Here is a 15,587-nt window from a genome sequence, read left to right as displayed (position 1 = left end):
TTCAACTCACCACAGTGCTTCAGCGACCATTTATGTCTCAAAATTGAAAGGGGCATAAAAAATATATATTCCCTTACTTGGGGATTGCTAAAAGAGGTGTATGAAAGTATCCTTTAAAGAAAATTCCCCCAAACCTAGACAAGGCAGATTGGGAACTATTTTTCATAGTTAAAAGATTTATCGGAGATTGTGGTGGTTGACAGGACATTTAATAGTGACCAGGCATTAATTATGTAGAAACTGAAGCCTGCAGCGTTTGCTTACAGTTGCTGTAGAGTAGAGGCATGAATAAACAATATCAGAGGTGGAGTGTGGAAAAGGACTGAGGATGTGGGGGCCTTTTAGATTGTTTTAGAGCATTTTGATGTCAACGTTTGCAACTAACAGGCGGAGAATTTATTTGGGGGCAGCACTGCACATGGCTGGGTATATTTAGTCCTTTGATCTTGTGTATCTTGCTTGAAGAAGCTATTGCTGACACTCTCTGACTAACATACAAGTCTACCCATAGTCTAATAGGTGAAAACAGATATGGCCTTCAGTAGCTTGGATCCATTGCAGATATGCCTGGGCTAGACCCCCAAGACTGGGGGCCTTAAATGAGAGTTCTTTCTTAACAAACAAATGGCTGTGGCGCATACTCTTTACTCTACTGTGGGGTTTTTGATGCTGTAGCTGCTGGCGGAGACATACACGTCACTTACTTCTTGTTCACAGCAGATGGAAGGATAACAACCTATGGAAAAGGGTCGATCTAGGGCTTAGGTTTACGGTGGATCACGGAGCTACAAGGCCCCATTTCAGAAAAGTTACTTTTCGTATCACAATAACTGATATGTATAGCTAATCTAAATACACAGCACAGATGCACATCTTAACTCAACAGTAAAAAGGGACTGCTTTCTAATCAAAATCCTGATGCTATACCTGCAGCATGCAACAAATATCATACAGAATGTATTAATAAAAGCTCCAGTGGAATCTCCCATCCTCTCTCTATGTTTCTTCAGTCAAGCTTTTACAGAGATGAGGTGCCGGCCAAGGGCACCACAGTGCATGGTTAGGACATGAACTGACAAAGAAGACCACTTCGTGCTGATTCTCTCTTAGCATTACAATATTAACCTAAGAAACTACAGGTACAATTAAAACATTGGAATTTTGAGAGCTCGAGTGAAGACAATGGAGTAGCTCTGGGCTTATAATTGCTGGTATAAACCTGAAGCACCAATATTACGTTTGTCTTCATGTTTCTCCCTTCTTAATTTAGAACATTATACCCTTAGTGGGTAGAATAGTTTAATAGCCTTATAACCCTTCTGCTTCGGGCTATGCCGGTTTTTAAAGGCCCCTTCCATAATTATGGGCCCTCGCCTGGTGCTCGGGCCTATAACTTGGGCTCAGGGCCTTTAACAAGCACAAGGGCCCTCAGAGGCAGGATATAAAGCTATATTATAGATTGTTCTGAATCGCCATAAAATGGGGAATGTCACAAGTGAGTCTTTCACTTTAAAAAATTGGTTCATAAAACTTACCGAACACCATTCGCCAGAGGGCAGGATGTGGCCGTGTGAATGGTCCTGAAATGAGAAAAGTCAGGTTTAAAATGGGGTGTTTTTAAGGGGGGAGGGGATCGCTGGGAAAAGTCCAGCTTTAAAAGAGAAGCAGTGTACACCGTCAAGCTTCAGTCACAAACACTAGTTGTGCACACAAATTTATCAATCCCGAATATCAGCTTTTCGACCGCTACATGTGTGTTTTGTGGAACTATCGGTCAAAGATCGCCCCATATAATATTTTTCTCCTTTTAACCTCCCTGCTGTAAATAATCCAACATAAGGTGTGAAGTCAGTCATGGACACACTTCATGTACTACCATCATACAAAATACTGACTCATTAATCCTGGCTGTCTTTACGCGGCCTCGTCACTGTACAGTCTCCAAAACATTCACCGTCTTCCTGTTTCTAATGGTTAATTGTGGATAATCTCCTGTATGCTTTAATCATCACCATTCACTTATTTTATTATAACTTCTGCAGTTCATGCACCCCGTCGTTGTTGAAGATTTAAGATTCCTGCACTGTTTACACTGTTTTTTGTTTGCTAAGCGCCTCTAATATAATTTATCATAATTTTTTTGTCGCACTGAAGTGTTACCACGAGATTTACTGCAACATATCAAGTTCCTGACACATTAATTCCATGTACGTTCGAGCCTGCCCCTTTACGCCCTATGTGCATCTTGACCCTGGACTCAACATTTAAAAATTCACCTGGAAGCATTATTAACATTTGCACAGCACAGTCGGCATGATCCCAGAACCAAAGGTTTTACAGAAATGTAATTAGTAAGGAAGTCTCACAAACGTTTCCCACCGTTTGTGATACACGTTATATGTATAAAAAACAAAGTAAATAAAGCAGGGCTACATAAACAGTTGCAAAGTAACAAAGAAAAAGAAGCTGCTGAGGGAAGTTAGTGTCTTAAAAGGGCAAGAATTGGGAAAACAAGTGACTTTATAGATTTTTTTTTTAAAGTGGAAGATCAGGGATAAGACAGCCACTAACGAAGCAGCTGGCAGATGTCAAGACATAAATAAACAAGCATTTGCAATGCAACGGGTCTCATGTTTGCTCATGTTAGAGCTGATCGCGTTGTAAACTCCTAACCCGACTTTTCATCTATCGGCAAAAGTGCTTTTATGTACCTAACCCGAAAAAGTGAAATTAACTGTGTAAAGCGCTCGACTTCTGCCAAGCGAAATCGCGCTAGAAAAATAGAGAAAAAGTAGTCCACGATCCGACAGAAAACAGCGAGCCTCGCATGTTTTCTGTACTTGGTCGCTGCGCTCGAGGAGGGCTAGCCACCGGAAAAGGCATGACGTATGCATGCCTTCGACTAATGAAAGCAAGCAGATTTTACTAGGCAAGCCCACGAACCAATGAAAAACACTGACGTGACGTCGACATGGCTCCGAGCCCTTTTCTAATACCTAAAGCGTCCCGCTGCGATACGCCCTAAAAACATTGGATTCTGAATTGTTTTATGTGCGGATATGTTGCGCATACAGCGCTACCCATTCAGACTGAACACATCTGTCTCTTGTGGTAGAATAATGGTGGCAAAATGCCTAAACAGCTATCCTGCAAAGATTAATAGGATGGATATGAATGACATAGAAGGCATGCTGGACTTTAAACAACCACGATACATTTTGTACAAAGAGTGAAGGAGACCTGGAAGAGTTCATACAGGACAATAAACATGTTCAATGGTTGGGAACAAAATGTTACTCCAGTAATATTAGCAGGAGAAATGAATGAGTTATCTACCTTTGGGTTTTGAGGAACTCAAACTGACACAATGCAACTGCAAGCAACTGGAGTGAAAATGGAGAGCAAGTCAAGACGCCACAAATAAAGACTTCTTCAAATCAGCCCTAAGACTAACCACTAACAGATAGAGAACACCAAACACACAGCTCCTGCAGATTGCATAGATGCTAGCAATAACAGCAGCAAGAAAATCTTCCTCCTCATTAAAGAATGTGCCATGCCTCCTGCCACCAACAGCAATATCAACCACAAGACATTTGCAACAAGCTCTCAGGATTCTTCTGTAACAAAATCACCTTTATATACAGCAACTCTAACCCTTAACTGGACCTCGTGACCATCGCAACTCAACTTCTCATCACAGCCAAAGAACGAACCCTGACTTTGTGGCCTGCCATCACCACCCTCGAAATCGGTCCTACCATGCAGACTATTCACTGAGGGGCTCCATCTGACCCTTGCCCCCACCTCACCTTCACCAAAGAACTCCTACCGATTGGCCAAGCACTAACCCCCATCCTCAATGTCTGTCGAATGAACCACATTCCCAGACACCAGGAAACATGCTACATTCATGTCCCTACTCAAGAAATCATCCACTGACCTAGTCACAATTTAGAACTACAGACAGATCTTCCCCCTACCATACCCAGCTAAGGTCTCATAGAAACTAATCAACTGATGCCTCACCGACCACCACAGCAAACACCAATTCTTCAGCACCACGCAGTCCGGATTCACTGCAGGAATTCTCTTGAGTAGGAACAGCAAAGAGACAGTCTCCAGAATCCCGAAACCTAACTACACATACTTCAACTATGTGCACCAGTGTATACCTAACCCCAACCCTATTTGGTTGCATATTCTTGGAAGCAGTGCCAAAATGCCTCAGGTGCGATTCTCAGGAAGCTGACTTTCAGCTTACGGTCTGGGCCTGGCTAGAAACTGCCTGCTTTTGAGAAGAGACTGTGGTTAAGCTCATAAGCAGGCCACTTGTGAGGGACCCAGCAAAGTGCCTGCATGGGCTACTACCATGCACACAAAGAACTAAATATGTAGCACAATGTGTATTCTTAGCTTGCATCTTAGCTAACAAGCAGATTGTGATGGCTGTGAATTTGATGTGACTCTGTTGTGACGGCAGATGTCGGATCTCCATAAACAACCGACAGCAGAGAGTTACACTTGGGCCAAATTGCACGCACAGGGTCTTAGGGGGGCTGCTGAGCGACATATATGATTTAACAGTGCTAGCATTTAAAACGGATGACAACTCCCTTGATGGACAGACATGAGTACTCCCCTTGCTTAGCAGGATATCAGGTTCACCAGTTGCAAAACAGTGGGGTGCCAGCCCTCATGCGGCACAGGGATCTTACCACAATATTGGGTGCAAGCATGAGATATGCACCCATGTAGCGAGGAACACTCACAAACAAGACACAATGAGGCTACACGAAGTGCAAAGGGCTTGTGACTGATCAGCATAATGGGCTACAGTAAAGCAGTGCATTTGGCCACCATGTTGCTAAGACTATCCACCGAATTCTCATATTTATGGTTAAGTTAGTTCATCCAGGAAGAGCTGTGGCCCTTTCTTTTTCACACTCTCTACCTCAGATTGATTTCCTTTCTCTCCCAACAATTCTCGGCAAGGTGTATGCAAATTGTTTTTAAAACTTTCTAATTTGTACTGGTTGTTGCCAAATAAGAAGCATGACCTACAGCAGTTTACATGTCCTAAGAAAGTCATGTGTGCATTCCTATGCTAACTCCCCTTTTCTGTATTATTGCCCAGCTCGATGTAACAAAAAAAAAAAAAAGAGATAACAGAAAATAAAGAAGGAACAGTAAAGAACTGCTGCCTGTAACTTCAGATAGCACAAAATGCTGCTGTCTGAGTAGCATTAGTTGTAAGAAAAGGATATTATCTCTAACGGCCAAGAGGGCCTCCGCTTGCTATATCTACTGCAGAGAACTAACTTCATGTCATTCATATGCAAATGTACCTTTGATGGATCCTATGATACTTTAAGGTTAAATCTTTAATCCAGCAAGAAGAGAGATCTTTGGGGCCTTCCAATAAAATAAAAAAATCCAATGCTTACTCTCTCAAGCGTGGGAAGACAATGTTTTTGGTGTTAAAAGTACACCACAATTGGAACTGCTTGGCAGTGGATCTCAGATGGTTGCAAACCAAGTTTAAATCAAAATTAAAAACTCTACTATTGAATTAACGCCGACTGAAAATTTCAGGCAACAAGAACCCCAGAGCCTTGAAAGAGAACATGTGAAAAGCACTATATAAGTATTATCAACACAAATTCATTTGTTTGGTACTTTGGACCTCTAGCAATAGAAGTTTAAATTGTTATCACGATTTTTCATGCATATGTAGCACCGTAAAATCAAGAAAAAGACAATGTATGTAAATAAGTTGCAGTGTCAATTCTGAAGAACATCTTTATAAACAAACTCGGCACATGTGTCTTCACATATGCAACTTTGGTTAAGGCATAGGATTAGTTTCGAAGAGTCTTTTGGCATTGTGTTTTTGCGAAGACTGATAGATGTAAGAACTGTTCTGGTGGCTGGATCAAAGCAAGATTCAACTCCTTCAGAGGTTCCTACTTCCCATCACATGAATATCGTACTCTGCTCTATCACCAAATAGGAAGGGGTTTCAGGAGGATGGATCAGCAGTTCAATGGACATATTCTGTTGCGAATAAGCGCATATTCTCACATTCATTCTCTAGGTGGGCATCTGGCAAAGATCCCGAATGCTTGGGAGACTCTCACAACAGAACCATGAGTTGTCTCCGATGTTCAAGGTTATGTAACACAGGTGTATTCTCTCAGATACCAACCTTTTCTTCCACGTCCTCTAAGTCTTTCACAAGATCTAAACCTTTTGGTATCACAGGAGATTCCAACTTCCAGTTAGGAGCGAGAAAGGAGCTGTCCAGTCCTTTTTTCCAAATCCTTCAGGTTTTTTAAGCAGTAAATGTGCCCTATAATAAACCTCAAACAGTCCAATCAATTCATAATTTACCATTCTTTCAAGATTGACACAATATTACATTTGAGAAATGCCCTTCTTCACGGAGATTGGATGGTGGGTTATTTAACAATTCCTACACAGAATCACAGACGGTATCTCCAATTCCAACGGAACTGACAAACCTATCAATGTACCTGCCTTCCCTTTGGTCTAGCTTCAGCACCTTGGTGATTTACAAAGCTTCTAAAAGCAGTGGTTTCAATGCTCAGAGATCAAGGTACCACGCTTACCTATCTACACAAAATTTTAACCATGGCCCAAAAGTGAAACCATTATTTATCATCATCTTTCCGTGACAAACGCTCTTCTGCACTCCTTGGGTTTTATTATAAATTGGAAAAAAATCTTCTCTGGTTTCATCCATGACAACAGCATACGTGAATGAACTTTACTACTCCCTCAATTCAAGTTGGTAGCAATTCAGAACAAGATTTGTTATGTTCCACACATCCACAATTTATATCAGGTCTGTTATCATCCTCAATCAGGGAGATTTTTCCATGCTCAATTTGGGCTTTACAAAGAGTGGAAATTCAGATTCTCTGACAAGGCATTTCTTATCCAGTCCTAATTTCTTTGTATCAAGAGTCTGTTCTAGAACTCCAATCATGGCTTGACCACTGGGAATCCTGTAATGGAAGCGCCATCTTTGCTTCCGCCCTGATCACGTAAACGAGGCAGATGGGGCACAAGCTATGGTGGAGTGTCAACCGAAAGCACATGGTTGGGAGTCACCACTGCACAAACTGTTTGGAGGTGCTTGCGGATTCCTTCGCATTCTAAACATTTGTAAAAGACAAAATAAATTGTGCAGTCCTGCTAACAATGAACTATCTGTCAGATACATCAATCATTAGGTGCAACCAAACTTAAACATCTTGCAGAACTGCCAAAAGGATTTTGGGAATTCTACTTCCCAGGCAAAATATCAAATATACGTGCCAGGGAATCTCAACACTGTCACTGACTGATAGGTCAACCATCTATTAAATTCCAGCGACTGGAGTCTTCAACATACAATATTCACAAAGATTTCTTCTCCTTTGCATCTCTTCTCTGTAGGTTTGTTTGCATCTCATGTGAATACTCATCGTCCGTCCTGTTACAGATGAAGACTTGATTCTCTAGCTACTACCATGGATGCATTCCTTCAGGACCGGTCCCGGTATTTGAATTACACCTTGCCTCTATGTATAAAGATTACCTGAGTGCTAAATCAACCAGACGTCAACAAGCATTTCTAGTTTTATAATCTCCTGTTTGGCATTCCCAAGTTTGGTTCCCAACCCTATTGGAATTCTCCTTCAACAATCCAATCACAATACTTTCTTTACCCTGTCTTCTATGCAATCCCTAAGGTTTCCCTCACAATCTCGTCCTCAACCACTCACTAGCTTTGGCAACATGGACAATTGGGGGCAGTCAGGAGACCCCATGCATTTCTGAAAAACTGCAGAATACATCAGGTAGTCATGGGCCATGTGTACTTTCAAAGCTTACCAAATCAACATGGTCAATATGAGTTGGTTGATGTCTGGGATGGAATACCCAACCTGTTTCTGCAAGTGTAAACTGTAGGAAAGTACCATCTTGCCTGGCATGTTACCCCCATTTTTCACTGTATATATGTTGTTTTAGTTGTATGTGTCACTGGGACCCTGGTAACCCAGGGCCCCAGTGCTCATAAGTGTGCCTGAATGTGTTACCTGTGTAGTGACTAACTGTCTCACTGAGGCTCTGCTAATCAGAACCTCAGTGGTTATGCTCTCTCATTTCTTTCCAAATTGTCACTGACAGGCTAGTGACCATTTTTACCAATTTACATTGGTTTACTGGAACACCCTTATAATTCCCTAGTATATGGTACTGAGGTACCCAGGGTATTGGGGTTCCAGGAGATCCCTATGGGCTGCAGCATTTCTTTTGCCACCCATAGGGAGCTCTGACAATTTGTACACAGGCCTGCCACTGCAGCCTGAGTGAAATAACGTCCACGTTATTTCACAGCCATTTTTCACTGCACTTAAGTAACTTATAAGTCACCTATATGTCTAACCTTTACCTGGTAAAGGTTAGGTGCAAAGTTACTTAGTGTGAGGGCACCCTGGCACTAGCCAAGGTGCCCCCACATTGTTCAGAGCCAATTCCCTGAACTTTGTGAGTGCGGGGACACCATTACACGCGTGCACTACATATAGGTCACTACCTATATGTAGCTTCACCATGGTAACTCCGAATATGGCCATGTAACATGTCTATGATCATGGAATTGCCCCCTCTATGCCATCCTGGCATAGTTGGCACAATCCCATGATCCCAGTGGTCTGTAGCACAGACCCTGGTACTGCCAAACTGCCCTTCCTGGGGTTTCACTGCAGCTGCTGCTGCTGCCAACCCCTCAGACAGGCAGCTGCCCTCCTGGGGTCCAGCCAGGCCTGGCCCAGGATGGCAGAACAAAGAACTTCCTCTGAGAGAGGGTGTGACACCCTCTCCCTTTGGAAAATGGTGTGAAGGCAGGGGAGGAGTAGCCTCCCCCAGCCTCTGGAAATGCTTTGTTGGGCACAGAGGTGCCCAATTCTGCATAAGCCAGTCTACACCGGTTCAGGGACCCCTTAGCCCCTGCTCTGGCGCGAAACTGGACAAAGGAAAGGGGAGTGACCACTCCCCTGACCTGCACCTCCCCTGGGAGGTGTCCAGAGCTCCTCCAGTGTGCTCCAGACCTCTGCCATCTTGGAAACAGAGGTGCTGCTGGCACACTGGACTGCTCTGAGTGGCCAGTGCCACCAGGTGACGTCAGAGACTCCTTGTGATAGGCTCCTTCAGGTGTTGCTAGCCTATCCTCTCTCCTAGGTAGCCAAACCCTCTTTTCTGGCTATTTAGGGTCTCTGTCTCTGGGGAAACTGTAGATAACGAATGCAAGAGCTCATCCGAGTTCCTCTGCATCTCTCTCTTCACCTTCTGATAAGGAAACGACCGCTGACCGCGCTGGAAGCCTGCAAACCTGCAACATAGTAGCAAAGACGACTACTGCAACTCTGTAACGCTGATCCTGCCGCCTTCTCGACTGTTTTCCTGCTTGTGCATGCTGTGGGGGTAGCCTGCCTCCTCTCTGCACCAGAAGCTCCGAAGAAATCTCCCGTGGGTCGACGGAATCTTCCCCCTGCAACCGCAGGCACCAAAAAGCTGCATTACCGGTCCCTTGGGTCTCCTCTCAGCACGACGAGCGAGGTCCCTCGAATCCAGCGACTCTGTCCAAGTGACCCCCACAGTCCAGTGACTCTTCAGCCCAAGTTTGGTGGAGGTAAGTCCTTGCCTCACCTCGCTGGGCTGCATTGCTGGGAACCGCGACTTTGCAGCTACTCCGGCCCCTGTGCACTTCCGGCGGAAATCCTTTGTGCACAGCCAAGCCTGGGTCCACGGCACTCTAACCTGCATTGCACGACTTTCTAAGTTGGTCTCCGGCGACGTGGGACTCCTTTGTGCAACTTCGGCGAGCACCGTTTCACGCATCCTCGTAGTGCCTGTTTCTGGCACTTTCTCCGGGTGCTACCTGCTTCAGTGAGGGCTCTTTGTCTTGCTCGACGTCCCCTCTCTCTTCAGGTCCAATTTGCGACCTCCTGGTCCCTCCTGGGCCCCAGCAGCGTCCAAAAACGCCAAACGCACGATTTGCAGCTAGCAAGGCTTGTTGGCGTTCTTTCGGCGGAAAAACACTTCTGCACGACTCTCCACAGCGAGAGGGATCCGTCCACCAAAGGGGAAGTCTCAAGCCCTTTTCGTTCCTGCAGAAACCTCAGCTTCTTCTGTCCAGTCGAAGCCTCTTTGCACCCGCAGCTGGCATTTCCTGGGCATCTGCCCATCTCCGACTTGCTTGTGACTTTTGGACTTGGTCCCCTTGTTCCACAGGTACCCTAGATTGGAAATCCACAGTTGTTGCATTGCTGGTTTGTGTCTTTCCTGCATTATTCCTCTAACACGACTATTTTGTCCTTAGGGGAACTTTAGTGCACTTTGCACTCACTTTTCAGGGTCTTGGGGAGGGTTATTTTTCTAACTCTCACTATTTTCTAATAGTCCCAGCGACCCTCTACAAGGTCACATAGGTTTGGGGTCCATTCGTGGTTCGCATTCCACTTTTGGAGTATATGGTTTGTGTTGCCCCTATCCCTATGTTTCCCCATTGCATCCTATTGTAACTATACATTGTTTGCACTGTTTTCTAAGACTATACTGCATATTTTTGCTATTGTGTATATATATCTTGTGTATATTTCCTATCCTCTCACTAAGGGTACACTCTAAGATACTTTGGCATATTGTCATAAAAATAAAGTACCTTTATTTTTAGTATAACTGTGTATTGTGTTTTCTTATGATATTGTGCTCTCCTAGTTCAGCCTGAGCTGCTCTGCTAAGCTACCATTATCTATCAGCCTAAGCTGCTAGACACCCTATACACTAATAAGGGATAACTGGGCCTGGTGCAAGGTGCAAGTACCCCTTGGTACTCACTACAAGCCAGTCCAGCCTCCTACATAAACATGAACTTTCTTGTATTTCTAGCAAGGCAAAGGTAAGTGGTGCACACCTGTCAATACCTACATGTATGCAACATCTGCTGACCATATCCACAATGATAGAAAATCAGTGGGATAACAACCACTCATTTAACCTCTGTCAATAAGAGTTAGATTTTCTAATCTTCATGGTCCGAAGTATGATCGTTATGGGATGTCAGTGTTATTTTTAATATGTTTTTAAATTTGGTTGGGAACTATTTCTTATCCTGATAAAGTGTTATCTGCAAAACGTACTTTGTTGTTGCACTTTCTTACAACCAAACTTTCTGATGTTAGAGCTCCAGGTATAATGGGCCTAGACTGTCACCCTACTCTTCATTCTGTGAATAAAACTACATGTTGGTACCCATTAGTACTACGTTTTAGTTCCTTGGATATACAGTCATAAAAAAGTGACTCTCTGGTTTGCCGTGTTTACTACATAACTAGTTTAAGGTCCAATCACTATGTTGTTTTAACTCTGGTGTGAATATCCCTGCTGAATTTGAGAAGTATAAGGCTTTGTGAATCCTGAAAAGGCTTTCCTCATTGGTGTCTATTGATAAATATAGCAGGCAAAACAAGGCTCTGCATGGGAATAAATATTTTCTGGATAATTATCTTATTTTGTTTCATGATAATGTGGGCTGCAGCACCTGAACTTCAGGGTTGGTACATGAGTTATCTACCCTTTTTGCGAAACAAGAACAATTGTCATCTACTGGCAAATCTTTGTAAATGACTTCCGGTTTTAGGAATTCTCTTGCAATGCAAATGTTTGCCTCTTCCAGCATATTTAATCTCTTCAGGAACTTTAACCCCTTCATAAATTCCACCCAACCCCATCTCCAGAGCAGACAATGTTCTAATCAAGTCAATAGCCAGGCTTTGAAAATGTGAAATAATTCTGCAGATCTAGTTTGTGGCAATGCAAAATAATGAATACTTTTACCACATTTATGTTCTCAACAGCCGCTCTGACATATATGATCTAACTACATTAACAATTGTAAACCTGCAGTGAGTGGTAGAGAAAAGTCAAAGAAAACACCTTTCATGACGGTCCTTCTGAACCACTTGTTTCTAACCCATTAGCAGCCCGTTGGCACACAATATAAACTACCTACAGAAGGCTTACACTGGATAAATCAGACATCTGCAGTCTGCTTCTACTACACAGTGCAAAGTAAACTGCATATATTAAACATAAACGGAAGAAGAAATCAAGTAAAATGTGGGACAATCTGGGGGTGGGGGGGTCAATACATAACCAGACTGAACTTCTCTGATTTTAGGTATCGGAAAGCTATTGATGTATTTCTTACTCCTTGTCAGCACTCAAAAGGCAATGGAAGCACTAACAGAAAGCATGCTCTGTCCACAAAAATCTGCATTAAAACTCTAATCCTCTTTCCAAACTAGCTAACATTTGGCAGCAAATTGCTGCATTTACCCTCTCAGACTGGACAGAATGGCTCATGCTCAAATGTATGAGAGGTTTCCTCTGGTATAATTATTTGAAACTGAATGTACCTCACATAACAGGATTTATTAGCTAATTATGTATAGCCATATTGTCAGACTACAAACATTCCGCCTTACAGAAACAAGGGGCATGTATGAATTATTTGTTCGAGTAGTCCATGTTTTCATTTCTATCACTTTCTTACAAATCAGCAAATCAGATAGGAAATGGAACATACCAATTTACGAATAACAGGAAACTAATAGAGAACTAAGTGTCATACTATAATTCGATCAGAGGTTTTGTATGCCTCAAAAGAAAAGTTGCTGAAGAACAAAAGCTTACAATGCTGGACATAAAAACGTGCTTGGAGAATTTTGGTAGATATTAAGGAGAAGAAGGTCTAAATAAGGACCACAGACTAGGAGGTGTTCATGTCAGTCTGTCACCTTAGGACGACCCTGGGCACAGTAAATGTTCTGATCCATTAACAATAGAGGAAGAGTGTACTGCCACCACAAAGATATGGATAAAGATCTGTGAAAGAAGCCCGCAGTGAGACCAAAATATGACACCAACTCATGGCCAAAGATCAGTTAAAATGTTTGCTGGCTGTCCCTAGCGGCAAAGTCAAAATATGAGTGTCTTAAAAATGAAATATACTTAGAAGAAGCCCTTCCTAAATAGGAGGCCTACTATGGCATAAACGTCCTTTACCGGGTAAACATCCCTCTATGTTTTAACTCCTCCTTTTAATGCATGCAGACTTTTGGTAAAGATGTAGATAAACTGTAGCGAGTAATCTGTTCTTGGGACAGTCCCAAGGGGTTACAAAGGGCTTCACCCTATGGTGCCTCTTATGTGCCTCCTTAAGGAGGTGAAGGGGTTATTTGCTGCTTTTAAGGACCAGTATAAATTTTATGGCCAACGGTGTACACTTCTTGTACATTTTACCTATTCTAATTCTAATGCAATAGAGTTACATTCCCTGGTCAGGTATGCCCAGTACCCTGACCAAAATAGGAAACAGATGTCAGCTATTAGCCTTACTCTGAAAGAAAAGGTCAAGTCACTGTAATACCTTTTTTCTTCTATAACTTTATTTTTAACTAAAAAGGAAGTACAAGGGGATGAAGTGAAATGTATACTAACAGAAAATAAGATTGTGTCCAAGCTCTAAACCAGTACAAACACTAGAACGCATTGTTCTTTGTAGTCCATTTATGCGTTAAAGCTAAAGAGGGAACTAGGTATGTGGTTTGACGGCAAACGTATGCAGTGCTAAAGAAATAATAAAAGATTTCACACAAGTGAGTGCACAATATGGTTTGGTTTATAGGCAAAGTAAAGAAATACTTTTTGAGTGAAATGGCAAATTAATCCAACCGTACACAGTTAAAATTAATAATCTTCGTGGAGACGGAAGGCCTAATATTATGCTTATCTGTTTTTACCAACCCAGCAGCAATGTAAAATTAGAAAGCACTATATTGCCTAAATAAATTAGGGTACAATATAAAATAAAATCTTATTAACCACAGTCAAAAGCAGCACCGGTACATTACACAGTGGGGACACCCTGAAACGCACCTTCACTTGTGTTGTTTAGGATATAAGTACAGTTCGCCTTTCTTTCTATCAACTTTGTTCCGCTATGAAACGGACGTTCACAGTTAGGATGAAATGTGATTGGTGCCCGTCTATGCCTAACCTCTGTGCCCTGCAGGGGCAGTGTTTCATTTTTTTATTGATGTGTGGTTTAGCCTGGTGGACAGGCAGTCACACACTGGTTTCCCTATCACATGCTAAATCTGCATTTGCCGTGTCCCAGAGCAGTGCTCTTTGTGGGAGAAGCTGCTGTGTAACGGGAATAGCACAGTGAATATATTTCCCAACTTGGCCACGGATTGACTTTTTAAAGTGCAAATCATTTGAATGCTTCTTTTATATTACAACACACCTCAAATCTCCTATATTTCGCTTCGTGAAGTTAACAACTTCAAATCATGTTCATCGCCAATTTACCATATGTTTAGATACTGTTCTTTGCAAATGATTCATGTTTTACCAATATGACCACTACTAAAATTGTCGATGTGTCACTACTCACTGCAAATCTCCCACCATATACAGGTTTAAAAGCACAATCCACTGACAGTGAGTGGAGTACCCAGCCAATGTTCATGTATTTCAACTATATAAGAGGAGGCACGCGGGGATAAACAAAAAATGTCACTCATGTCCATCCCCAAGTGCTTCGATACTGTAAACCTTTTCTGGGGAGAAGGACAACTATCAGGTCACATCAAGATTTGAAACGGACAACAACCTTTTCGTAGGAATGCCTATAGATAATATTAAGAAACTGTAGTTCTTGCAGAATACTGCAGAGAATTAATGGATATTCCACTTCTACATTGCATGACTACCAGGAAGAGGAATCTATGCTGGCTCTAGGAAAATATTAGAATCCAGTTTAAGTCACTCACTTTGTCACATAAAGAGACACATGGGTCTGAATAAAAAAAAAAAGTTGTAGATCTATTAAATCGGCAAGAGATTTGAAGTCTAAAGACAAATCTGTATTTCCCGAAGCCGAGTGAACAGATCCAGAGAGGAGAGGGGAAACTATGGTAGGGGTATTGTGGGATAACCTTCCTGTTGATGTTCACCACTACTGGTCCCTTGGAAAATAGTTAAAACTCACCTCTTAACATTGAACATGAGCATTCTTTTTGAAGCACGCTGGTAGCAAAGCAATGTACAAATACAATAAGATCATGATGATTACTCATCATTTATCAGCCTACAAGACTATACGACGATTTTTGACTTCTGTAGTTCGGGGTATGAATTGAAAACGTCTTTATCTGGGGCAAGCATCCCCGATCTATTATAACCAGTAACCAACACTTTAATTTACTGCCAATATTATTTTGTATAGATCCAGAGTCCTGCTCATTATTCAAACCTGCTGGATAACATGTTCATTCTTCTTATATTGTGCTGGGTTCTCACTGAAAGGCTATTACACCTGTCTGGAATCCCGTATTGGCTTTCCTTCCTGTAATGGAAAGAGAACGCCCATGATCTGCAGGCCGCAGGAAAAGAGAGAGACGTGTGTGTGTGTGGGGGGGGGGGGGGGGGGGGGGATGAGCGAGAGA

General features: G+C 42.5%; 1 protein-coding gene across 2 annotated transcripts in view; it reads right to left on the bottom strand.

Annotated features, from left to right (window-relative positions):
* PTDSS1 (phosphatidylserine synthase 1) overlaps positions 1-15,587 on the bottom strand; it is a 371,911-nt gene that overhangs the window by 238,831 nt on the left and 117,493 nt on the right. For both annotated transcript variants that reach the window (XM_069220513.1, XM_069220514.1), the window contains exon 3: positions 1,536-1,580. In XM_069220513.1, the coding sequence (XP_069076614.1) occupies positions 1,536-1,580 (45 nt within the window). The remainder of the gene's footprint in view (positions 1-1,535; positions 1,581-15,587) is intronic.

Source organism: Pleurodeles waltl, chromosome 2_2, assembly GCF_031143425.1.
Source record: "Pleurodeles waltl isolate 20211129_DDA chromosome 2_2, aPleWal1.hap1.20221129, whole genome shotgun sequence".
NCBI classification, from domain to species: domain Eukaryota; kingdom Metazoa; phylum Chordata; class Amphibia; order Caudata; family Salamandridae; genus Pleurodeles; species Pleurodeles waltl.
Note: the sequence above shows the minus strand (reverse complement) of the source record. Positions and strands in the feature narration are given on the sequence as shown.